The following is a 27,152-nucleotide window of genomic DNA, read 5'->3' on the forward strand; positions in this document are numbered from 1 at the left end:
TCAGAAATCATTCTAATATTCTGATTTGCTCCTCAAAAACATTTAATTATTATTTTAATATAGTTTTACGTTGAAAACAGCTGAGTAGTTTCTTTTTGATGAATAGAAAGTTCAGAAGAACAGCATTTATCTGGAATAGAAATCTTTCGTAACATTATAAACGTCTTTATCATCACTTCTGATCAATTTAAAGCATCCCTGCTGAATAAAAGTATTAATAAAAAAAATAATAATAATAAATTAAAAAAATTATACTGTCTCTAAGCTTTTGAATGTTGTATATGAATGTTGTATATCGTATAATGTTACAAAAGCTTTTTATTTCAGATAAATGCTAAACTTTCTATTTATCAAAGAATCTTGAAAAGAAGTACTCAATTTTAAATATTGATGATGATAATAATAATAAATGTTTCTTGAACAGCAAATCAGCATATTAGAATGATTTCTGAAGGATCATGTGACGTTACAGACTGGAGTAATGATGAGCTTTGATTAGGAATAAATTTGAGGAAAAGATTATATTTTAAAATATATTCAAATAGAAAGCATGTTAATTTTAAATAGTAAAAATATTTAACAATATTACTGCTTTTGTTGAATTTTGTCTCGAATAAATACTGTCATGATCTGGGCTGTGGGGCTTCCCTCAGCCACCTGAGGTCGCTGGTTTCCCTGCACTGCACTTCCCTGATTGTACACCTGTCTTGTCATTAGCACTCATCTAAGCTCTCACCTGTTCACAATTACCTGGTCTATAAGAACTCTCATTTCCCACTACTCATTCTGGCTGCATTGTCTTCGAGTGTGTTTCTGTTCTGTTTATTTTTTTGATCTTAGATTCCAGTTGTGTTGTGCCGTGTTGGCCTTTGGTTTATGTTCATTTGTGTTTTGTTTAATTAAAATCCCTTCCCTGCATTTGGACCCAGACCTCCTTTTGCCCGTGACAGAATGCAGCCAGCACCGATGGGCCCAGCGGGGAGGAATTTTTTTTTTAGGGAGGCGGCGACCACCCGCTCTGTTCCCGAAACGGCGGGGATGTCCTTCGAGGCGGCGTCGGCCGCTCGTTTCGAGTTCATCTATGCCTGTCTGGCGGGGATGGACACCTGTAGGGCAGAGGCTGCGCAGATGCGGCCCTGCTTTCTGGCGGGGGCGGAGACGCTCTTCCGCGGGCAGGCGGCGGCGACCGCTATCTCCGTTCCTGACGCGGCGGCGACCGCTCTCTCTGTTCCTGACGCGGCGGCGACCGCTCTCTCCGTTCCTGACGCGGCGGCGACCGCTATCTCCGTTCCTGACGCGGCGGCGACCGCTATCTCCGTTCCTGACGCGGCGGCGACCGCTCTCTCTGTTCCTGACGCGGCGGCGACCGCTCTCTCTGTTCCTGACGCGGCGGCGACCGCTATCTCCGTTCCTGACGCGGCGGCGACCGCTATCTCCGTTCCTGACGCGGCGGCGACCGCTCTCTCTGTTCCTGATGCGGCGGCGACCGCTGTCTCCGTTCCTGGCGCGGCGGCGACCGCTCTCTCTGTTCCTGATGCGGCGGCGACCGCTCTCTCTGTTCCTGACGCGGCGGCGACCGCTATCTCCTGTCCGGACGCGCCGGTGACCGCGCTTGTTGTTCTGGAAGCGGCGGTGACCGCGCTCTCTGTACCTGACGCGGCGGCGACCGCTATCTCCTGTCCGGACGCGGCGGCGACCGCCCTCTCTGTTCCGGACGCGGCGGTGACCGCTCTCTCTGTTCCTGACGCGGCAGTGACCGCTATCCCCGTTCCGGACGCGGCGGTGACCGCTATCCCCGTTCCGGACGCGGCGGTGACCGCTATCTCCGTTCCTGGCGCGGCGGCGACCGCTCTCTCTGTTCCTGATGCGGCGGCGACCGCTCTCTCTGTTCCTGACGCGGCGGCGACCGCTATCTCCTGTCCGGACGCGCCGGTGACCGCGCTTGTTGTTCTGGAAGCGGCGGTGACCGCGCTCTCTGTACCTGACGCGGCGGCGACCGCTATCTCCTGTCCGGACGCGGCGGCGACCGCCCTCTCTGTTCCGGACGCGGCGGTGACCGCTCTCTCTGTTCCTGACGCGGCAGTGACCGCTATCCCGTTCCGGACGCGGCGGTGACCGCTATCCCGTTCCGGACGCGGCGGTGACCGCTATCTCCGTTCCTGGCGCGGCGGCGACCGCTCTCTCTGTTCCTGATGCGGCGGCGACCGCTCTCTCTGTTCCTGACACGGCGGCGACCGCTATCTCCTGTCCGGACGCGCCGGTGACCGCGCTTGTTGTTCTGGAAGCGGCGGTGACCGCGCTCTCTGTTCCTGACGCGGCGGCGACCGCTATCTCCTGTCCGGACGCGGCGGCGACCGCCCTCTCTGTTCCGGACGGCGGCGGCGACCGCTCTCTGTTCCTGATGCGGCGGCGACCGCTCTCTCTGTTCCTGACACGGCGGCGACCGCTATCTCCTGTCCGGACGCGCCGGTGACCGCGCTTGTTGTTCTGGAAGCGGCGGTGACCGCGCTCTCTGTTCCTGACGCGGCGGCGGCGACCGCTATCTCCTGTCCGGACGCGGCGGCGGCGACCGCCCTCTCTGTTCCGGACGCGGCGGCGACCGCCCTCTCTGTTCCGGACGCGGCGGCGGCCGCCCTCTCTGTTCCGGACGCGGCGGTGACCGCTATCCCGTTCCGGACGCGGCGGTGACCGCTATCTCCGTTCCTGGCGCGGCGGCGACCGCTCTCTCTGTTCCTGATGCGGCGGCGACCGCTCTCTCTGTTCCTGACGCGGCGGCGACCGCTATCTCCTGTCCGGACGCGCCGGTGACCGCGCTTGTTGTTCTGGAAGCGGCGGTGACCGCGCTCTCTGTTCCTGACGCGGCGGCGACCGCTATCCCCGTTCCGGACGCGGCGGCGACCGCTATCTCTGTTCCAGACGCGGCGGTGACCGCGCTTGTTGTTCCGGAAGCGGCGGTGACCGCGCTCTCTGTTCCTGACGCGACGGTGACCGCGGACGTTCCACTGGTGGCGAGGCCAGCTCACGTTCCCCTGGCGGCAGTGTCCACTGACGTTCCTCCGCTGCACGGGCCTGGCCCGCCATCCCTCCCCCTGATGCACCTTCCACCGTTCCTCCTCCCTCCAGACTTTTTTTTTTTTTGGGAACGTCTGGAAGCCGTTCCCTTGAGAGGGGGTACTGTCATGATCTGGGCTGTGGGGCTTCCCTCAGCCACCTGAGGTCGCTGGTTTCCCTGCACTGCACTTCCCTGATTGTACACCTGTCTTGTCATTAGCACTCATCTAAGCTCTCACCTGTTCACAATTACCTGGTCTATAAGAACTCTCATTTCCCACTACTCATTCTGGCTGCATTGTCTTCGAGTGTGTTTCTGTTCTGTTTATTTTTTTGATCTTAGATTCCAGTTGTGTTGTGCCGTGTTGGCCTTTGGTTTATGTTCATTTGTGTTTTGTTTAATTAAAATCCCTTCCCTGCATTTGGACCCAGACCTCCTTTTGCCCGTGACAAATACAGGCTTGGTGAGCAGAAGAGAATTGACAAAAATATATACACTCCGTTCAAAAGTTTGGGGTCAGTACATTTTTATTTATTTATTTTTTTTTAAAGAAATTAATACTTTTATTCACCAAGGATGTATTAAGTTAATAATTAAAAGTTTATTAAAAGTTAATGATAAATAATTACATTGTTATAAAATATTTATATTTTGAATAAACACTGTACTTTTTAAACTTGTTATTCATGAAAGAATCCTGGAAAAAAAAAAAAAAAATCACAGGTTCCAAAAAATATTTGGCAGCACAACTGTTGATATTATCCAACATTGATCATTCTAATAATAAATCCGCATATTAGAATGTTTTCTGAAGGATCATGTGACACTTAAGACTGGAGTAACAGCTGATAAAAATTCAGCTTTTCATCACAGGAATAAATTCTATTTTAAAGTGTGTTAAAATAAAAACATTATTTTATATTGTAAAAACATTTTGCAATATTATTTTTTTTTTTTTTTTTTTTTTAATTTTTAATCAAATAAATGCAGCCTTGATGAGCATAAGAGACTACTTTAAAGACTATTACAAGTCTTACTGACCCCAAACTTTTGAACGGTAGTGTATATATATTTGACAATTTTACTCTTTAAAAGCTTTTGACTGGTAGTGTAACTGATTTCCTCACTATTTTAGAAAAATGCACATTATTATAACCAGAAACTTCATAATAGTATGATTATAAAAAGGGACGTAGTATATAATCTGACTTCTTTACTGATATGGTATGTATAGGACATGGGAGAAATATTTTAGATCAAAAACATAGGATATTGTATTGTATTATTGCTACTATTACTACTTACCCCACAACGGAGAATTGGACAGTATAGACAACGATTTAAAAATCATTTAATCTAGTCTGAATTGCATTCATACACTAAAAAGTTATTCATCAAAAAGTTAAGGCCTGAAGTTTCTTAAGGAGTTACGGTCAGCAAAGACCATTTATGCCTGGTCAATACCGCCACCTATAGGAATAAAATGGTAAACTGGTTTGATTCCTACTGTATCCATCGCTGCAGACTCAGGATTTATTCTTAGGATAATATTTCAGATGTCAATTATACAAATACGAACATAAGTAATTATTATATGAAATAATTTGGGGGAAAGATCGGTAACGATCACATGTGTCCAGACATTATACACTGTGTGTTTTAGTAGCTATTCAAATTATGCAAACTATAAAAATATTTTAAGCCTCAAAAATAGATAATCATTAAACAATAATTAATTTTGTATTATTTCATCGGCACCGACCAACATGGTCTCCCAGTGACGTCAAGGAACAGTTTGTTCTTTTGTAAACAGCTTTTCATAATAGAGAATAAAAATGAGAAAAAATAAAATGGATTGTCCATAAGCCAATGCAGGCTCTCAGATGCATGTTTTACATCCTGTTTAGAACATTTACCCATGTAAACAAGGTAACATGCTCCACATTCTCCAGAGAGACCAATGCTGCAAAGATGCTGCATTCACAGCTCCAGTGGCAGCAATAAGCGACGATGAATAACAACAACTACCGGAAGTGACAAAATAAAATAACCCTTCAGCTGCATATAAAATATAATTATTTTACACGATTTAATGGCACGATTGTCAGCATTTACAACATTGCCAAAGTATACACTTACTAACAATAAAGGCGATGAAGTAAATACAGAGGTATAGAAAACGGAAGGTTACGTCAAAGGAAGAGGACAAAGTAAAAATAAAAAATTACATGAATTTGAATGAATTTACATAGAATATATGAAATATGCAAAATACAGTCTCTTGTTGCAGGGTGGGGAAAGGCTGAGGTGAGGTAGGGAGGGGGATGTTACTGAACAAAATAGTAATTATATCTAATTTGATTATATTTTTATACATGTAAACAAAACAATGTTTACAAATTTATTAGTTGGTGTTTGGAAAAGCACTGTTTGCTCAAGACGACCGCAAAAATATACAGGTGTTTTTAAAAGGTGAAAGACGTTGTTCAGAAATGAAATAAATAAACAATTAATGATAGCGGCGCTGACAGGACTTTTATTATGAAAGCTGGTTCAGTTGACAGTGAGCTCCTGAGTGCAGTGTCGCGCTTCTCTCTTCTGAATTGTTAGATTGCTGTGGATTGTTTTCCTCGGGACATTCACAACAAGGTTAAAATACAAAACACATCTCATGACACCAATTCAAAGCGTTTGGGGTTTATCAGGGGGGACCCGGAGCATTCATTTCCCCACCCATTTAACTCCTCATCCGTTGTTTATATGTTGAAGAACTGAAGAATAGATTCAGCTCAGGGGAAAAAGCGTTTGTTGATGCTGCATTGTTGTGATTTGCGATGTATTGCTGGTTCGCAGCCTCTTCGGCTGAAATATAGATGCATGAATCGTTTTCGAGTCGTATTTTTGCCGATCCGTTTAGTTTTCCACAGCTGATCGTTCAATCAACACAACAGCGTTAGCTGGCCTGGACAAAATGAGCAGAAAACAGCATCATTTTAAAGGAGCAGAGGTCAGCTGCTGTGTTAAATACTTCTTATTCGGATTCAACATCATATTTTGGGTAAGTTTTGTCGCTCTGCCGTTCATTTTGCTTTTCATTATGTTTCTCAAACTTGAATTAATTGCCTCCGTAATCTTTCCATTGTGTGTTGCCATCATCTAAACAAAACAGGATTGCAAAACAAGTTCAGCAGGATAGACATTTGCCTTATTCATTTCAAAGCATGTTATATGAATATGCTTATATAAGTGATATACCGTACCAGTGCTGTATATGTATTAATTTGTATGGTAAATGATCCATCTGATATGAATGATGTTGGATACGTTCCCAAATACTCATCCAGGTTTAACCTGGATGAGTATTCTCAAATACTCATCCAGTTTAAAAAAAAAATCACCTGTTTCCCATGGGAATGGATTATGGAAATCTTGGTTTTCAGTACCTTTCCAGATCTGAAGAATACATCCCATTGAGAAATAAAAGGAGTGGAGGGTAAATAGGATTATCAAGGTCTCATTAGTTGAGGGAGCTTGGGTCAGTTCACAGGTTTAACGTAGATTACCTCACACCATTCAGTTTTTCCAAGTCTGTGTTGGAAATTATCAATTTTTTGTCCCTGTTTCCAAGTGTCTCTTTTCCACAAACAGGTTTTTCATGTTTTTGTGAAGTGATTTGAAGGAAAACTGATTGTATCAGCTCTTTAGCAGTTCAGCTATGATGGTGTTGATTGTAATGCTACCTCATAAAATGTTTTTATGCTTTCATCTGCTGTCTGTTCTTAGTCTTTATCTGATATTCCAATCAGAAGGAAAAATCTAAATCTTTTATGTGTCTGATTTTATTTTTATTGGTTTTTGTATTCCAGCCAAACTTATTTCATGAAAATGTTGGTATTGATCCAACTGTTAAGAATGTTTTGCTTTATTACATGGAAAACAGGATTAAATTTTGTTTATGGAAACTTGTAATATAGTAAATGAGCCATTTGGGCGACTGTTACTGAGCTTTTTATGATCCTCTTTCAGGCTTGACAGCCATCTACACTAGCTGTCTGGAAAAATTTCAGTTCAATTGCAACAAAACAATAACATTTTATGGGTTAAGGACAAGTTGAGAATGTGTAAATAATAAAAAATATATATATTTTTGGGTGAAGTATCTATCTTAAGTGACTCTTAAGCCTTAAAGGGGTCATCGGATGCCCATTTTCACAAGTTGATGTGATTCTGTAGGGTTTAAATGAGAAGTCTATAATATACTTTGGTTAAAATTCTCAATGGTTGTGTAAAACAACACCCTTTTTACCTTGTCAAAAATCATCCTATTCTGATGGATTGTTCCTTTAAATGCAAATGAGCTCTGCTCACCCCACCCCTGTTTTCTCTGTGGAGAGACGAGCCTGTTTACTTTAGCTGCATTTAATGCGTTTAGCCGCTGAACTTGCTAACTAGCACGTTATTAGGAAAGGTGATTGCAGAGATTCATAAAAAAAACCCTTATACTCACTTCTGCTGTAGGTGAAGCTGGATCACAAATGATTTGCGCAGACAGCCATTTATGTAGCTTGGGAGGCGCATTCCCTTCACAAACAAACTTAATCTACTGCATATTCAGCAGCTCAGATGTTGGGAGTAAATGACGACCACTATGTTCATTATTACATCCAGCAACACAACACCTCAATCGCTCAATCAGAGATATTCTTGTCTAACTTACATCCCTGCTCCGGCATCGAAACAATGGTCTGACTGTTACAGCTGATTTAGGGCGGGTCTGAGGTAAGACGCTCATGTCAGTTGACTATTGTGGGAGCGGGATCTGAGAATGGCTCGATTTGAAAAAGGGGATATTATTTTTACGGATGCATGGATTTTTATCATTATAAAGGTACATTTGTGCATACACACATTAATGTTCAAACAGCATGTAAAAGTCAACTTTGCATCCGATGATCCCTTTAAATATTGACATTTCCCCATGAAATCATGAGTAACCAATCATGCTGCTCAAATCCTCTACAGTTTTCTTGTAAGAGAGTGATAAATTGTTAGATAAAAGGAGACTCTTGGAGCGGGAAGCTTCCATGAGTCATTTCTGGGGTGAACACATCGCCTGGAGTGTGATTCTGTTAAGCTTCACGCTGTCATAAATTCCAGCCTTCATTGGTTAGTATTGAATGGGGTAGTGAAGACCCCTCTGGAGGGCGTTGGGGTAATTGGTGCCCCCTCATGCTTTAATGCCGTCCCGTCTGAAATGTTAACCTTGCATAATGATCCGCTGTCCTCCCTAACAGCTAGCCCTCCTACTGCCATTGTTCCCATGTTATAGAGAGCCTGTTGTGTTTTGTTGGCCTGTGTTTTCACCAAATCATAGCCAGAATGTCAGTCTATACTCCTGGAAGCTGAAATCAATCCTGTTGTAGCTAAATTAAACACTTGACTTGATCTTTTCAGAAGTAGTTCACCCAAAGTCAAATCTGATTCTTAAAATTCACCTGAAAAAAAGTTCTGTTGTCATTTACTTACCCTTGTTTTTCTATGGCAAACAAAAGAAGATATTTTTAGAATTGTTTTTTGTGCATACAATGAGCGTCAGTGTTGTTTTGACTTTAATTGTATGAACGAAAGTGGTTAAAACTTCCTTCTCAGCTTTGCTGTGTTGTTTTTAAAGAGATAGTTCACCCAAAAAATGATATATGCACTCTCAACCTGACCTAGGTGTATATGACTTTCTTTCTGTTCTGGCTCTTCCAAGCATTATAATGGCAGTGAATGGGTGTTGAGATTTTGAAGCCCAGTAAAGTGCATCCATCCATCATAAAAGTACTCCACACAGGTCCAAGGGGTTAATACAGGCCTTCTGAAGTGAATTGATGCGTTTGTGTAAGAAAAATATTCAAATTCAAAACTTTATAAACCGTAATCTCTAGCTTTCACTCATACTAAAATAATGCTGCAGGTTTAAATTAAACTTGAGTTTTAATTTTTCAAATCTACCTATAAGAACAAAAATACATTGGTTGACTTAGCTTGGGAGGAAAAATGTCTTTAAACTAGATTTGTGTGACTGGTGTTTACCCATGCAAAAGTCACCACTTTTGTGGGTGGAGGTCAAGGTGAATTTTTGTTTATTTTTTTATGTGGTTGCTAAATTGTTGCTCACTGGGCTCTGCAGATATTCCCTCATTTCATGTAAATCTAAGCCGTTTTGTACGTTTTATTCTCTGCCAGGAGAAAATTGTCCATCCAACCACTTAGAAAAGTAATAGTAGGCTTCTCCAGAATAATTGGCATGATTGGAGGTATCATTCATGTCTGTCGCTTGAACCATTCAGGATAAGTTCCATACTTGTGCTTTGAGTATGTTCAAATCCCTAACCTAAATTATGAGCAGTAGCATCAATAATTAAGCTTCTGATCTCCATACTTCTTGTCAACGTATTGTCCCCTCATCATATTTGAAAGCCTTTTATTGTCTCTTGACTCCTTTTGTTTTAGCAGACTGTTTGACCCCTGTACGCCCATGCTGTCTAATGCCTGTCTGATTGGTTTAAAGTGGAGACAGTCTGATCGGGCAGAAACCTACCTGATCCCTACAGAGCACTCACTTTGCCAGCCTCAGACTGGGCCGAGTTGATGGCCTGTAATTACAGACGCCTCGCTCTGTAATCGCAGTCTGATATCTACCCAGGAGGCTTTTGAAGGGACATCTTAACGTTCCCACCGTCAGACCTCCCCCCTTTCCACCCCAGCAGCCTTTAATTCCTCCTCTCCAAATTCTCCTCCTCCTTTCCATTTGGGAACCTCACAACCCCCTTGTCTTGTATTCAAATGAAGACGTTTAGGGGTGAACAAATGGCGTGTGTGAGACGGGACGTGCTGTTCCCACAGCGTCCGAGGGGCCCGAGTGCGAGCCACGGCCCTGTTTGTCTCTCGCTATGCTGCTGATGGGGCCGTGTGGCTATTGTCACACACATTGCCCCTGATGCGACAAAAGCATTGACTGCTGTGTTTGTTTGCACACTTAATGTGTGTGGCTCGTGTACAAAGCAATGTGCATTTCTGATTCACAAAGTGTTTTGTGTGTTTGTGTCCTTGCTTGAGCTCGTGTGGAGCTCATGTGTTTTTGTATGTTTTTCCTTTTCATATCCTCCAGGTTCATACGGCAGATGGGAACCACATGTCTGTTCCCCTTTCTTCCTCTGTTGCTCTGCGAGGGAGTTTATTTCCATGCCATTTCCCAGCAGGCCCTACTCTCACTCGCACACATTGACTCATTCTCACTAAAACACAAATGAATCAAGCCAGAGTCACTCTCGCTGTTCCATCAATTATTAAAAATGACTCTATCGTGCTGATATTGAGCCACTGCTGACATTCAGAAATTATGTAGTAATACCAAACTGCTGTTGTTCATTGTTTTGTAGTTTTTGTTTGGAAATAGACTAAAGCTCACCTCATTGATGAGGTCTAGAAGTCACGTTTGAGTCCTTTTGGAAACAATGAACTTGTTGTCAATATTTCCATAATCTAGGCCAGAGAAAGATATATTTTTTTAACAATTTAGAATCAAGAACAGGCTCCGATTATCAGTGTTAAATCTAAAACAAATGAATGAGGTCAACACTAGATTTTTGCAGTTTTCTGTTATATTTTCTAGTCTTCGTCTGTTACCGATATACGTCACTAGGTAATATATTTGCATAATCCCCACATGCCCGCGAAATACGAACACTCTGACCTGCCCACAAACTCTTCCGCTAGTGTGTTTACATCATGTCGTGAAGACACTGTGTTCTGCGCTGTGAAAGAAAGTTTGTTTTTTTTTCATTGCTGAAAGATGATGATGTGAGAAATCAGTGATTCAAATGAATTTTTTCTGTAATACCATAGCAGTACAATTCAAATCTTTTGTTGTTCTCGTCATTTTACCGAAGACTGCTTCTCTAATCTTGGATTTTATCTTCGTTGGCTTCTTTATTTGGACTCTGAACCACAACTTGGAAGTTTGATTGATAGGTTATATGTACATTTTTAATTGGGAGCTCAAAATAGCAATTTTTTTGTGCTAATATGTGATGTGTAGCTACCTAGTGCAGCTTTGGGTTTTCAGGTAAAACACAATGTTACTGTCTTACTGAAGTAGTTCTGATCATTCGCTGTGAACCAGTTATTTCCTAAGAATATGTAGATTAATGTAGACTGTCGTTGTTCTACTTACTTTGTTTATTAAAAAAGAATGTAACTAGTCGTATTTTGGTTTACAAACTGTGGTGTTTCTTCAGTCACTTTAGCACTCAACTAAAATATTCACTGTTGAACTTTAGCTGTGGGCATGATTCGTTTGCGTAAGTGTTTAAATGTTTTTATATCATTATTTTTAAAAGCGGATTGGAGCATTATATTATTGTTTTGGTGCATGCTTTGTCAATGGAAGCCAGGGTTGCCAAACCCACCCAATTGCTACTCAAAATTATATTATTTGCTCACCCTCATGTTGTTCCAAGCTTGTATGTTGTGTGTCTTTATCTGTCTGCGTTCTTTGCCCATTTGATGAAAGTTGTTTTGGACCCTCATGACTTTTATAATATGGGCAAAAACAGTTTCACAGATCCACAGATGGAAGAAAGTCATACAGGTTTGGAACAACATGAGTTAGAGTTTTATTAGCCACCGGGTGAAAATCAAATTAAAGATCAAATCAAAATTGAGTTAAAAAAATTTATGCACATAGACATGATAAAATGATAGAAATTTAACAACTGGTAAAAAAATTAATGATCATGGCTAAGTTTACATCACATTTTAATGTGTATTTGTCGTTTTTTATTAATTATTTCTAAATTTTTCAGTTGTTTTAGTAGTTTAAGTACTTTAACTAAAAGGGATAGTTAATCCAAAAATGAAAATTGTGTCATTAATTACTTACCCTCATGTCATTCCAAACCCGTAAGACCTTGTTCATCTCCGAAACACAAATTAAGATATTTTTGGTGAAATCCAAATGCAACTGATATGTTCTAGGCCCAGAAAGTTAATAAGGACATTGTTTTACATAGTCCATTTGACATCAGTGGTTCAACATTTATTTAATGAAGCTACAAGAATATTTTGTATTCTTATGTGCACAAAAAGAATTCTTCAGAACATTACAGATGAATCGGTGATGTCCCATAACTATTTTAACTATGTCTTAACTACCTTTCTGGGCCTTGAACGTGTCAGTTGCATTGCTGTCAATGAAAGCTCTCGGATTTCCGAAAATGAACGAAGGTCTTACAGTTTTGGAGCGGCAGGAGGGTGAGTAATTAATAACAAAATGTTCATTTTTGGTTTAACGGAGTATAACTTTAAACTTCTTTCTTTTTTTAAATTATTTTTTAATCTAATATTTATTTTAGCAATTAACATAATAGTTTTAGTTTTTGAGAACAAAGACCACACTGTATTGTGCATGTACATATAACAAATAGTGTGGGATAAGTTGCGAGGGGGTTCGTTTGTCCAAATCACTAAACCTGAATACTGTGAGCAAAATTAATACTGATGCTTGCCTTAGCATGCAGCACTAATAAAACCTGAAGAAGTATTAGTATGTACTGAGTCAGATTTTCCAAAAGTTTCCATGGCAATGCAGTTCTTTAATCAAATAAAGATAAAGATGTCAGAAGATGGCTCAAGGAGAAGAAAAGCAAAAGTTGTTCTTATGGATGTAACAGCTGGTGGAAAAAGTGTTTCTGTTCACTGTCACAGTGCTGAGAGTTTAAGCCAAGAGTTTATTTGGCTGCCGTCAGTGATAATTCAGAGATACTGTAAGTCTAATCATCTACTGTGTGATAAAGCAGCTGTCTTCTGATTGGCCGGAATAAGTACATAAGCTGTTTAAGTGCTCTGTGATGCTTAAACGTGTCTAAACCCGATGTCCACGTGGGCGACACATCACCGGCCTCCCCTGGATCAGGACCAAGAGGAGTGGAAGAGATAGGCTGATGTCTTCATGATAAGGATGAGTGAGAGTCAGTGGTATGTGTTGACAGAAAAAGTGTGTGCAGTGGATGACTGGCCCTTAGCTCTGTCCCAGCCATCCATTGGATTAGCCGAGACCACGGGGAAATGGGATTATGGGATTTGCGGCCGCTGATACCCGACCTCTGACTGTCACCATCCGGCTCTCGCGCTTCCCCACATGCTGGTATTGCTCTAACCTGCAGTCAAACACATACCGCTGAGAGCCCAGTAGGAGTTTGACAGGGAATCTGTAGTTTTGATAACACATTAGAGTGAGAAGGTCAGTCAGTAAATCAGACTGACAGAGAAACATCTTTTATTGCATGGTTTAGTCCAAGCAAAATTGGATTCTGGTTGGTGCCATGGCCTAGTGGTGGGTGCATGTTCTTAAAGGGATAGTTCACCCAAAAGTGAAAATTCTGTCATTAATTGCTCACCCACATATAATTCCAAACCCTAAGACCTTCGTTCATCTTCAAAATTCAAATTAAGATATTTTTGATGAAATCCAAGAACTTTCTGACCATGCATAGACTGCGGTGTTCAAGGTGCAATGTAGACCAATCAGTGAATGGGTACTTTGTCATACACCCGCAGTGCCGCTTTAAGTTGGACGCACTTTTTTTCCTTTTGTTTGGGGTGTTCCATGAGTTCCGTCAAGAAATATACGTCATACAACCCGACCAGTCAGGTTGTGAACGTATCACTATGCCTTTAGGTTTGATATGTTTAAGTTTGCTGTGAAAATCGTCAGTGTGAATGCTAAGCAAACCAGGACCAAATGTATTATTTTCCTTTTTGATCCAGACCAAATTAACCAAACGAACCAAACTACAAGTGTGAACACACCCTAAGAGAGATGGACGTTCTACATCAGAACGCCATGAGCGTCGAAGACTTCTTTGTGCACAAAAAGTGCTCTTGTAGCTTTATAACATTACTGTTGAACCACCACTGATGTCACATGGACTATTTTAGCTGGGCCTTGAACGTGGTAGTTGCGTTGCTGTCTATGCAGGGTCAGAAAGCTGTCGGATTTCATCAAAAATATCTTCATTTGTGTTCGAAGATGAATGAAGGTCTTACGGGTTTGGAACAACATGAGGGTGAGTAATTAATGACAGAACTGTCATTTTTCTATTCCTGTAAGGCATGTTAAGATGTGGTGCTCTGGTTCAAATTCTTCTCAACCCACAAATTCTTCTCATTGCCTCTCTCTATCGCTTTCTCTCTCTCTCTCTAGTAATGTAGTGTATGGTCTCTTCTGTTTTTGTCTATTAAAAAGTGATATATGACTTTTTTGAAAGTGGACCCAATGAAATATGTGAATCACGTTCCAAGTTTTTCGAAGCTGTACAATAGCTTTGTGAAACTAGTGTTGTCATTCACAATTGTCCTGAATTTCATAGGTTTCAAATCTCATTTGTGTACATTCAAGAACCATCATGACAGATAATGGTTGGTTTGAATTCAGTGACCAGTGACACTGACGTGAAATCTGATGGGATGTGTTATGGCTATGTATGCAAACACATGATATATGAATAAATGTATGATTTAGGTGGAGGTCTGCATTCCTGCGGGACTTTACGACAAAGTGTAAAAACTGTGGAAGGGAGCGGAAAGACATATTCACTTATTTTTTTATTAGAGCAGGCAGGAGTGAGACTGAAAAATCGATGCACGCAGACCTTTAGAAGGAGTTGAAGATTTTTAGTGAATAAGAATTAGGGGCATGCAATATTGACCAAAAATAATATATTTTTTATTTTGTCAAAGACAATAATAAGATGATATTTCACTGATTTTGAAAAGGATTTTGTTCTGGTACCTTGAGTGGTTCATGCTAGGCCTGTTTAACTTTTCATATATTTTGTGGTATTTAGTTCACAGCAGAGACAGAAATGATCTTTCTCCAACAAGGGGATATTTTTGACAATTCTTTCAAGTGGCTCTTTCTTTCAAAATTGAAACTAATGTCTGTCTTTATGAATGTGTCATTAAATTATTCACTCACTCTTTCATTCAGTAATGAGACCCTGTTGTGTGTTGCTCAAAGATGTGCAGAGTGGCTTTGTTTGCAACTATATTTGTTGGCATTGTAACTGTATTCTAATAGACTACATCAAGCTGTAAATGCATGCATGAGTTGATAACGTCAGCTCGCACATAAAAATTCTACATACAGTACAGTTGAGGTCAAAAGTTTGCAGAATCTGCCAAATGTTATTTTACCAAAATAAGAGGGATCGTACAAAATGCATGTTATTGTTTATTTAGTACTGACCTGAATAAGATATTTCATATGAAAGATGTTTGCATATAGTCCACAAGAGAAAATAATAGTTGATTTTTTTAAAATGACCTTGTTCAATAGTACCCTTGATTCTTGTGTTTTTACCTGAATCATCCACAGCTGTGTTTAGTGATAGTTGTTCATGAGTCCCTTGTTTGTCCTGAACTGTTAAACTGCCCGCTGTCATTCAGAAAAATCCAGGTCCCACAAATTCTTTGGTTTTCCATCATTTTTGTTTACTTGAACCCTTTACAACAATGACTGTATGATTTTGAGATCCATCTTTTCACACTGAGAACAACTGAGGGACTCATATGCAACAATTAGAGCAGTGTGATTAGACAATTTAGAGGTTGATTTGGCCAGGATCGTACATACACATGCCAAAACAGTAACATTATTGCACCATAAACCTCTATAGAAAAAAAAAATGTTTCCTGTAAGCTCTAGCATCCAAACGATTTCTCTCATTCAGGTAAAACCAAGTCTTGGCTCCCTGTTAGGGAACCTTATGCCAAACATGGCAGCACATGCAGGGAAATCTCTGCTTTCCGGATCTTTGATGGAAACTCAGCCAAGGCTGTTTTGTTTTTGTTTTTTTCTTTTCAGATAGGTTGCCCTTAGATAAAGAGTGTTGTAGTGCTGTGTGCACATAGCAGTAACCTCTTGCCATTATGTAGCAGGAGTGAATTGTATAAGTGCTGTAAATGTGATGAGTTCTGTTGTGTTGCAGTTGCTGGGAGCTGCATTCCTGGGTATTGGACTTTGGGCCTGGGCAGAAAAGGCAAGTTGGAAACACACAAATACAGACTAACACAACCATCGGTGACATGCCTCAGATTCCTAATATTATTATCCATGCGGTTGCCTGAGCAACATAGTCATATACCTAAACACAAGACAATGGCACACTTTAAGAGTAAAAAACTACCTACAAATACCCTGTTGTCTCATTCGGTCTGGCAGTTAAAGCGTCCAAATTAATATTTAACATCCTTTGGACTTCATGTTTTATTTTGTGTAATGTTCTGAGATGTTCTTTTTGCTGAAAGCTTTTCTGTGAATCCCCCATGTTGCTTTTTCCTCTTTTGATGTCTGTAGTCTCCCTTTTAATACCCTTAAACCATGACATTTGAGAGCATATGGGTGGCATCTTTTATTTATTTCCATGGCAGTTTAATGTCTGTGTTATTTTGCAACCGTACCGTACAGCTCAATAAGGCTTTGTGTTTATTGCGACTATTCTCTCTCTGATTTGTCGTCCTTCTTGGAAAAGGTCACCCTTGCTGTTATGTATTCAAGCATGGAAGGTGAATGTAATTTCTTCACACTAATTTGAGGCGACTTAATGAATGAAGTCAATTGGCTGATTAATAACCTGGAAATTGCTCCATTTCAGTCGCTGATTGTTCTGCTAAAAGACACGTGTAGGCCATATGGCACTTTGTATTAATGTCAGCCGATTAAGGAACGTCTCGGTAACATGATGTAAATAATTAATAAAGTGGTTTGATGTTAATTTGCAAAATGTTAATCATAGGAATAAAAATAAGAGTTGAACTAAGGGTGTTGAATTTGGTGGATTGATGTTTATTTTAAATGAGTCTTTTCTTACACCATCATAACAAACCAGGCAAGAACACACAAAAAAGGAAACCCTGTTTATATTCCCTGTCAGCATAGTCACAGTCCTGCTGTTGGTTCTGGGGTTGAACTGAGATTCCACCCTGATGTGGAAATCCAAACGTGGAAGGCATGAATCACTGCTAACAGTTGCCCAAACACCGTCAGTTGTGGCGGCCTGGCAGGTGGTGGAGGATTTTAAGGTCAGGATGTGAACTTACAACAACTCTGTCTGATGTGTCTGGCCCACAGGGAGTGCTGTCAAACATTTCCTCCATCACAGATCTGGGCGGTTTCGACCCTGTCTGGCTCTTCATTGTTGTAGGAGGGGTGATGTTCATCCTCGGATTTGCCGGATGCATCGGTGCACTCCGGGAGAACACGTTCCTGCTCAAATTTGTGAGTTCCGCCCTAGCGTCCGGCCTACGAGCCCTGCCTCCCGTTTTTCTGCAACCTGTTTTCCTCTCTTCACTCATTTCAAGGTTTATTTGTTGCCAGATACGGTTGTGTAAATGAAACGAATTAGCTATTTCACAAAAATACGCCCAGAAAGAATGAAAAGTCTCCTTAGAATCTTGGAATGTGTTAGAATGATTGATTGAAGAATGATTTCCTTTAAAAATTCTGTGTTCTCTCTTCTAGTTTTCAGTGTTTTTGGGCCTCATCTTTTTCCTGGAGCTCACAGCTGGTATTTTAGCCTTTGTGTTTAAAGATTGGATTAAAGACCAGCTGAACTTCTTCATCAACAACAATGTTAAAGCGTATCGGGATGACATTGACCTCCAGAACCTCATTGACTTTGCTCAAGAATATGTGAGTCAGCACTTCCCGTCCCCTCTCATTTTCTCCTGCGCTGTGGGTCTATTTTAAATGGGATTGATATATAAGTGTGCATTTAAAAATATGAGACATCCACTGAGTCATTAAGCTTTCTTTATATGAAAAACTGTAAATTACAGCTGTGATGATGATAATGATAGTGATGTCATCTCTGTTGTCATCTATCACATCAGTGGTCGTGCTGTGGTGCTCATGGGCCGAATGACTGGAACCTGAACATCTATTTCAACTGCACCGACTTCAACCCCAGCCGGGAAAGGTGTGGTGTTCCCTTCTCCTGTTGCGTCAAAGACCCTGCTGTGAGTGCCAGAAATGATCATTTCATCTGTTTACCACTTGCACTTCCCTTTTCCTCCAAGTTAACAGTGTTATTCCTCAAAATCTGTGCTGCATGCTTTGAGCTTTGAAGTTCATAGACTTCTTTCAAAAAGGTTTAGCATAATATGCTGGTCTGTTTATGGGAATAACAGAATGTAGCTAAGGGTTTTAGTATGCAAAACCCTAGGGGTGTCTTGACAAGTATTTTTTCCTTTTCTGTGTGTGTGTATATATATATATATATATATATATATATATATATATATATTATGTATATATATTAGGGCTGGCAAACGATTAATCGCGATTAATCGCATACAAAATAAAAGTTTGAGTTTGCCTAATATATGTGTGTGTACTGTGTGTAATTATAATGTATTATTATGTATATATAAATACTAGCACATTCATGTACATATTTAAGAAATATTTACAAGTATATGTATTTATTATAATTTTCTAGGATTTATATTATATATGAATAAAAATATTTTGTAATACATAACATATTTCTCTTAAATATATACATTAATTTGTGTATATTTGTGTGTGTGTGTGTGTATATATATATATATATATATATATATATATATATATATATATATTTTTTTTATAAATTACAAGGGGGCAAAAAAGACTTCAGAAAGATGGCAGCATCATAATGTTATTTTTTAACAGAGATTGGTAGGTCTGTTTGTAAAATCTGTTGACATTAGCAATCTTTGTTGCCAGTGGTGACCATTCAAAAATAGTGAAATAGCATTTTTACTCTAAAGTTTACATGTCTGTAACTCAGGAAGTATTAAAGATATCTTAATGCCCTTTTAGAAATTGGGTCTTGACAAACTTTCCTTTTGGTATTTTCATTTTTAAGGCCCTTTATGGTGCCGTTCCAGAGATATTGAAATTTCAATATGGCTCCAGGAGTATATCATTAAACTGTACATATTTTCAGTGGTTGAAAACCAAATGTGGCTACCTTTGCAAAAATATGAAGTGCACTGAAATGGACAAGTTGAGGTACATTACCTTGATCTCTTTAGTCTGTTCATAAGATTCTATATTTGAATCAGTTTCAGGTATATTTGGAAGAAAGGATTTTGATTATTTTTACAGCTTCTGAAGCTACTAGGTAAAGTCTGCTTTAAAAGCAAGTATCGGGTGCATACAGTGTGACTAACTTTTGGTTTTCAACCACTGAAAATGGGTATTATTCAACTATCTGGACATGGAGCCTCATTGAGGTTCCTGTATCTCGGGGTCTGAATGATGTAGGGCCTTAAAAATGATGATTCCAAAAAGAAAAAAATTATTAAGAACTAGAATCTAAAATCATATTGCGATATCTTTAATACTTTTTGAGTTATATGCATGCAAACTTTGGAAAAAGAGTATTTATGGCACTCAGGTTTGTTTAATGCAGTTGTCTTGACAGAAAAAAAACAAGATACATCTCCAGTTTCAACATTACTTGTTCTTCAGACATTCCTTTTTAAAAGAAAAGTATCATATTTTTGCAGGCTGACCCACATTTGGTTTTTAACCACTGAAAATGTGTACAATTGAATGATTTACTCTTGGAGCCATATTTAAATTCCAGAATCTCTGGAACTGAAGCATACAGGGCATTAAAAATTAAGAAACAAAAGAAAAGTTTGCTAAGACCCAATATCTAAAAGGGCATTATGAGATCTTTAGTACTTCTGATATCTTTGAGTTACAGACAAGCAAACTTTGGAGTAAAAACTTGAAAAGTGCAGTTTCCCCATTTTTGAAAGGTCACCATTGGCACATAATGCAACAGAGATTGCTAAAGTCAACACATTTTACTAACGGACCAATCTCTGTGTAAAAATAACATTATGATGCTACCAGATTTCTGAAGTCATTTTTACCCCACTTGTAATTTGGCTCTAAATCTCAGGTGAAAATTGCCATTTTGACCCCCCTCTACAAAATAGTGGATTACTCTGTAAATATTCATCCATGACATTTAATCTTTTGACTTTCATCACTATTTAGTATAGATCTATTCTATTCTATTCTATTCTATTCTATTCTATTCTATTCTATTCTATTCTACTGTTTTTATTTCTGTCCAAAGGATTTCATTTAATTCTCCTATATATCCTATTATATTGTTTTATTTAAAAAATCTATTCTGCCCCTAAGATTCTATTCTATTTTTGAAAATTGTTTTATTTAAAATCCTGACGATTCTAACGTTCTGTCATATTCTATTGAAATGTTCTTTTATACTATTTTTCCGTTCTGTTCTGTCCTAAAGATTGTTTTATTCCATCCTAATTAATTTAATATGATCCTAAACATTATATTTGATCAGAAAGTTTATCTGTTTTATTCTATTGTCAATTCTTTACTCTTCTACACAGAAAAAAAAATTGGTGTGGGAATTCTTTTGAAACAAAATTCGCTCAGAAATTGCTTGAAAATAGCACATTTTGAAGAAAGACTAAAATTGTGTTTTCTTGTAGCATGTACCCCAGTAATCTTTGTTTTATTTACAACTTCGAAAAATACAGTGCATAGAAATGTTCTGAAGTAAACTGAGCATGTTCTTTTGTTCTCTGTAGGAGGATGTCCTGAATACACAATGTGGCTATGATGTGCGGCTTCAAGGGGTAAGTATGTTCTTACTAGTTTGAAATGTTACAGTTCCATAGTATATTCATAATGCTGAAAAACATTCTAGTGTATAAACTGTGTTGTGTCAGACCACCCTCTGAAAAGAGCCCAGAAGGTTTAAGCGCATGAGAGATTCTGAGAGCATTTGAGTTCCTCTTGTTCGCCTCCTTAATAACAGTTTAAGCCTTTAAAAGTGATAATTAGCTTCTAGTTTTAGCCACGGGAAATTGTGGAGCTCTGTAATTGGGAAGTCAGCGGCTTATGCCAACCCAGTGCCTCTCAGTATGGGTGGAGTGACACTGCACCCACGGTTCACCACGGTCGCTCCCGTGGTACAAAGTACTTATTCTGTATCCATGGATACTCTTTCTCTCACAGTACACCTTTGGAAAGATTTAGTCTGGTTTGCTTTTATAGGGCTTTTTATGGATTTGTTGTTCTGAACAATAAGTATTGAGTTTATGATATAAAAGAATTATACTTTTAAATATTCTGCATTTCTTTGTTCAACCTCTGTAGGAAGGCATTGGAGAGGAACAGAAAAAGAGAATAAGTTAACAAAGATCTGCGATGAATTCGTTTAAACAGTTAAATGGCTTTCTCTGAATCCCTCTGACTTCCTACCGGTTTGGCGTTACGTTTCTAAAGTCTTTTGTGTCGTCTTCCCTGAGGGGGACAAAAGATTCTTTGGCGAACGTGTTTATATGGTTCACAAAAGCTGGATTGTGTGGCTTTCTCTTTCTTCACCTTCAAATGTCACTGACAGCCCCAAATTACACCTTTTCATCCCCCTTCCTTCCCAGAATTCGATAGACAGTAGTTAAGACATTCCTGTATGGCTGTGTAATACAAACTGGATCTTCCCTGTGTTATATGTGGTAAGCAGGGTGACATTTCATCTACTTAGCGTGCTAGAGAGATCTCCCAGTTTTCCAGAGAGGATATTTGTTCTCAAATAGATTAATGCGCAGGTCCAGCCAGGTGAAGGCCTAATTGTTTGTCCTGGACTTGAGTAAAGTTTAAAGGTCAACTCAAGAGGAGTGAACACTGATATGCTACATGCTGCTGTTGATTGAAGATTTAGTTTCTTTTTTAGATCCTGCCGTTTTCCATTAAGTCCTGTTCTATTCTGAATAATCTTTTAATAGGAGTTGGATCAGCAGAAGTACATTTATACAAAGGGCTGCGTGGGGCAGTTTGAAAAGTGGCTTCAGGACAATCTGATCGTTGTTGCTGGGATTTTTGTGGGGATCGCATTATTACAGGTAAGCACGGTGTTAATCGAAATGCTTTAAAGCATGCAAAAATCCTTTGTAGTAAAGATTGAACAGATTTGCTTGAATGAGGCCTGAGTGAGAAACTGGTCCCACGTGAATGAATATTATACTGCCACCTTCTGGTTAAACCTTAAAGTTCCTCCTTAAAGGTTTAGTTCACTTCCAGAATGAAAATTTCCTGCTAATTTACTCACCCCCATGTCATGCAAGATGTTCATGTCTTTCTTTCTTCAGTTGAAAAAAACTTAAGGTTTTTGAGAAAAACATTCTAGGATTTTTCCAAATTGCAGTTTCAATTTGCACAATCCCAGCTGAGGAATAAGGGTCTTATCTAGTGAAACAAACAGTCATTTAATAAAAAAATTAAATTAAATTAATTAAAGTTAAATTCAGTTTTAACATTTTTATTTGTCTATTGAACCAACTCCAAGTCAATGCTCTCTCAGCGATCAATAACACTGTCAGTCAAGAACATAGACGGGCATAATAGTTAAGGTTAATAGTTAATTTAACAAATGTTCCAAACCATTTTGGCAACAAAAATCAGTATCATGTACAGGGCCGAATCTACTTCATATTGTGACATAGGCAAAAGAAATTTTTTGCTGTCGGGCCAGAAACCTCCTAGGACCTACTTTTTAGGAAATAAAAAAACACCGTATTTTAATTAATAATAAACACTGTGCTGTCAAAGTTGGTATTGTGGCTTTGTTGTATACAGATACATTTGTATAAATGGTAACACCTCATAAAAAGGTTCATTAGTTAACTAGTGTAGTTAACATGAACTAAGAATGAACAATACTTCTACAGTATTTATTAATCTTTATTAACGTTAGTTAATGCACTTTGAACTACCAATGAACAATTGTATTTTCATTCATTTACATTAAGAAAGATTAATAAATACTGTAATAAATGTAATGTTCATGTTAATACATTAGCTAACATTAACTAATGAAATCTTATTGTATAGTGTTACCATATAAATGTATAGGCCTACAAATAGGCTACGTTTATTTGCATCGTTGTATGTGTTATTATATTATTAACATTTCACCAAAATGAGAAGGACAGTTTACTTGCGTGTGACTTGTATTAACATATATGGTCTGTTTAGAAACTTTGCTGTGTGAAAGCGAACCGCACCAAAAATAAAAGGCGACATTGTAATAATTTTAATCCCTGTTTTGGAACAAAGCAATCGATCTACAGGTGTGAAGTCACCCTAAGTTTTTTGTTATTTGGCCAAAGTATTATATTATAAAAGATTCAGCGGTTCGCACAAGCTATTTGGCTGTCACTCAACAACAAATGCTAGACTAAGATACTCTTCTCTGCTCCTCAAATACAAAAAACATTAGCCTTCATAAATCTAGTGTTTCTTGACTAAAGAAAACACTTTCTTGTAGCGATGCTACTGCCAAGCGCTGATAATCACGCACGCGTGATGTAGGCGGAAGTACTGACCCAGTGTTTACGAAGCGAACGTGCAAAGTCCAACGCGCTTTACAAAAAAAGGTAAAACAACAGTGTTGGACGATTTTAAAGTTGGAGGAGAAGATGAGATGGAATTTTTACCTTCCTGAATTCTAAGATGGAGAATTCTGAGATGGAATTCTACCTTTAGTAAATGAAGTATACAGAGAAAGAACTAATCGTGCATGACTTTTCGAACGTGATTACGCAGCGCTGCTGCAAGACGAGCATTTGTGGTTAAAAAGTATACAATTTTTTATTTTATTTTTTATTTTTTAAGAAAATGACTGATTGATCCACTAGATAAAACCCTTGTTCCTTGGCTGGGATTGTGTAGAGCGCTTTGAAACTGCATTAAAACTGTAATTTACACCTTCAAGCCACTGGCCAACATTGAAGTCCACTACATGGAAAAAAAATCTTGGAATGTTTTCCTCAAAAACCTTAATTTCTTTTTGACTGAAGAAAGAAAGACATGAACATTTCGGATGACATGGGGGTGAGTGAATTATTAGGAAATTTTGATTCTGGAAGAGAACTAATCCTTTAATGGGTGGCTAGGTGAATCTTAAAATTTCCCCAAAATCAAAGAAAAAAATATAAAATGTAAATTTGCATTGTGTTATTTTCATACCAGCACATTTCTTTTCAATATTATTATTACTGTAATGCAAAAAACTGTATACAATAATGAAAGTCACCCTTTTTTTATTTTTATTTTTAATTAATGCATTTAATTTGTGCTTCTTTATTTCTTATTTTGTACAACAAATATACAACAATGTATATTTAGAAATACATGATAAAATTGAAATATTTTGCCATTATTTGTCATAAAGTGAATGAAATTGCAAAGGCGTTTAATGTGCTTAACTGTAATGAAAATGTTCTAAAAAGTAATTTTAAAATCCTACTTATCAGCTGCATTTTCTTTAGCTTTTTATTATTACAAATATTATTTATGTTATTTATTTTTGTGGTACATTTTAAATTTATTTTTATATATGACCCCAACATTTTTTGACTGTTTTTGTATAATACAACTATAGTTTATAGGTATATTTCAGCTTGTAAGGTAGTTAAAAAAAGTCAAGTTGTATGTGCATTGTACTTTTTCCTCCTCTGTGATGCTTTCTTTTTAAATACGTTTCAGATTTTTGGCATATGTCTGGCTCAGAACCTGGTGAGCGACATCAGAGCGGTCAAAGCCAACTGGTGACCCACTGCAGCGAGCGACAGGTGACAGTGACCTCTGATTATTGCAGAGAGCTAGTTGCAAATCAGCACTGTTTACACACCACTGAGCTGGGAAATTCCGCCCTTTTAACCCCACAGACATTGTATGTTAGCTGACTTTACAAAACAGACTGCCCATGATTTTTTTCTTTTTTGTCATTTCTTATCTGAAAACAAGCTCTTACGGAGACTATCCTGAAGGAGCTTAACGTGAGATGTCACATCAAGATCAAGCTATCTGCGATCTCGCAGCTGTCTCTTGATCGAACGCTATTTTCGTTTGCCCTTATTAAAACGTTCGCCAGACTCTCCTCCGTGATGTCAAGTGGAGGGTGTTTTCATTAACCTGTGGATGACTTTCTTATAGAGAAACACACAAATCAACCACTGGGACTGGGACAGAGGAGCCATGAACTAAACAAAGCCTTACAGCGGTGCATTTAACTATACACTTGTGTGGCTTTTTACACAATGTTCTGTCTGTCAGTCATTCGAGCCGACGGACGCTAGGACTCTTACCTCTGATTGGCCCTCTGTTGCACAGGGCGGCCAATTAGAATGACGTACTTGATCATTACACATAATGCATTTATTTTTGTGAGTTCTACCACTACTGTTGGGGAGGAGGTGGAAAAACGTTCTGTTATTTGTCTGTATAGCTATGTTTTATTAATTTTCTCGTTTTTTTTGGTTCTCTGTGAGTATAAATCGACTTAACCGCTTTCCCAGACTTGCTTATGAATCTTTGTTTTCGCTAGATAGTGATATGCTGTAGTGACACTAATAATGTATTATTATAAATATGATGCTGCTTTAACTCATAGAAGATATACATTGCTATACTAACCAACTGAACTTTTTATAGAAATCACACGGTATACATTCCCTCTGGGAAATGCTTCAGATCACGCAGAGTGCGCTGCGAATGAATCTGATGTGAGTGCACATGAGGTGGACAGTGTGTATGATCACATGCCTTATTGAGCCCTATAGAGATGGTGGCAGAAGCTGACAGTTACACAGCACATGGACCTTTAGGAAGGCTTTTTTTTACTGTTCAGTCTCTCTTGCTCGCACCATATGCATGCAGTCATCTATTACAGAAATGCATGGCAATGCAGACCTTTTTAAACACATGCACACACATGCGTGTGTGAATGTGTGTCCGTTCCATTATGAATACCATACCAGTGTGTTTTCACCTAGCTGTGTTAGTACACCTGTGTACACCTAGTATGTGTCTGCATCGAGTCACAACCTTAACGCTAATAATGTGCAAAGTGAGATAAATGATGTGCTGCCGACTGCGTATGTAGAACGTGCTCGGATGGTTTCAGCAGTGGAGTGTCATGTCAGCCAGACTGATCTGATTGATCCATTTAAAAAGCTTTGCTCTGTTTCAAGGGTCTGTGTAACCCTGTGTTATCAGAGCAAATATGTAAAATGTGAGATTTCTCTTCTGTGGTCTTTTTGAGAGATATATAGTGTATATAAAAGGCAAATCTTTTATGCAAATGCAAGATTACATGCTGAAGATAATGTTTATCCTCCTTTTTGTGCACACAAATCGATGACTCATGAAAAGCTATCAAGAACATGTCCAGGTTGCATTTCAGTATCATGAATAAAAGAAAAAATGGGAAAATATATTGCTTAAAGAAAGTGAAGCACATTTACTCCCAAATTCTCATTAACATAATAAAAAAGATATATATATATATAACGATATATTATTTAATTTATAAAATATTTATACATATGATGATATTTTGTTGTATTTAAAAGTAAAATCTTTGAATTACTGTAATACAGAAAGAAATTAATGAATCCAAATAAAGAGAATTAAAATAATTTTAGTATTATGGAAGCCTGTTTCCGCCATGAATAAAAAGTAAAAAAGGTAATTGCGACTTTATCTCACATTTCTGACTTTTTACTATATCAGCAATTGTGACTTTATAATACACAATTGCAAGTTAAGTCAGAATTGTGAGATAGAAACTCGCAATTCTGAGAACATACCAGTTTTTTTTTCCCCCTCAAAACTGGACTTTAAAACTCACAATTGCAAGAAAAAAGTCAGAATTGCAAGATACAAACTTACAATTACAAGAAAAAGTCAAAATAGTGAGTTTTTATCTTTATCTAGTTTCTATTGCAATTCTGAGAAAAAAGTCAGAATTGCAAGGTGCAAAGTCACAATTGCAAGAAAAGTCAAAATTGTGAATTGTGACTTTATTACTCACAATTCTTACTTTATATTTCACAGTTCTGACTTTATTTCTCAGAAATACAAGTTTATTTCTGAGAATTGTGAGTTTATATCTCACAGTTCTGACTTTATAACACACAGTTCTGAGTTTAAATCACAATTCTG

At 38.8% G+C, this 27,152-nt stretch overlaps 1 protein-coding gene across 1 annotated transcript in view; it reads left to right on the forward strand.

The window, feature by feature from the left end:
- The first annotated feature begins 5,616 nt into the window (after positions 1-5,616).
- The window catches only part of tspan17 (tetraspanin 17), a 23,817-nt gene continuing 2,281 nt past the window's right edge, over positions 5,617-27,152 (forward strand). The window contains exons 1-8 of the mRNA XM_051127567.1: positions 5,617-6,110; positions 16,090-16,144; positions 17,236-17,378; positions 17,622-17,792; positions 17,993-18,118; positions 20,732-20,779; positions 21,932-22,048; positions 24,693-27,152. The exon at positions 24,693-27,152 is cut by the window's right edge and continues 2,281 nt beyond it. Coding sequence (XP_050983524.1) covers positions 6,024-6,110; positions 16,090-16,144; positions 17,236-17,378; positions 17,622-17,792; positions 17,993-18,118; positions 20,732-20,779; positions 21,932-22,048; positions 24,693-24,758 — 813 coding nt within the window. The 5' untranslated portion in view covers positions 5,617-6,023 and the 3' untranslated portion in view covers positions 24,759-27,152. The remainder of the gene's footprint in view (positions 6,111-16,089; positions 16,145-17,235; positions 17,379-17,621; positions 17,793-17,992; positions 18,119-20,731; positions 20,780-21,931; positions 22,049-24,692) is intronic.

Source organism: Labeo rohita, chromosome 14 (assembly GCF_022985175.1).
Source record: "Labeo rohita strain BAU-BD-2019 chromosome 14, IGBB_LRoh.1.0, whole genome shotgun sequence".
Taxonomy (NCBI): domain Eukaryota; kingdom Metazoa; phylum Chordata; class Actinopteri; order Cypriniformes; family Cyprinidae; genus Labeo; species Labeo rohita.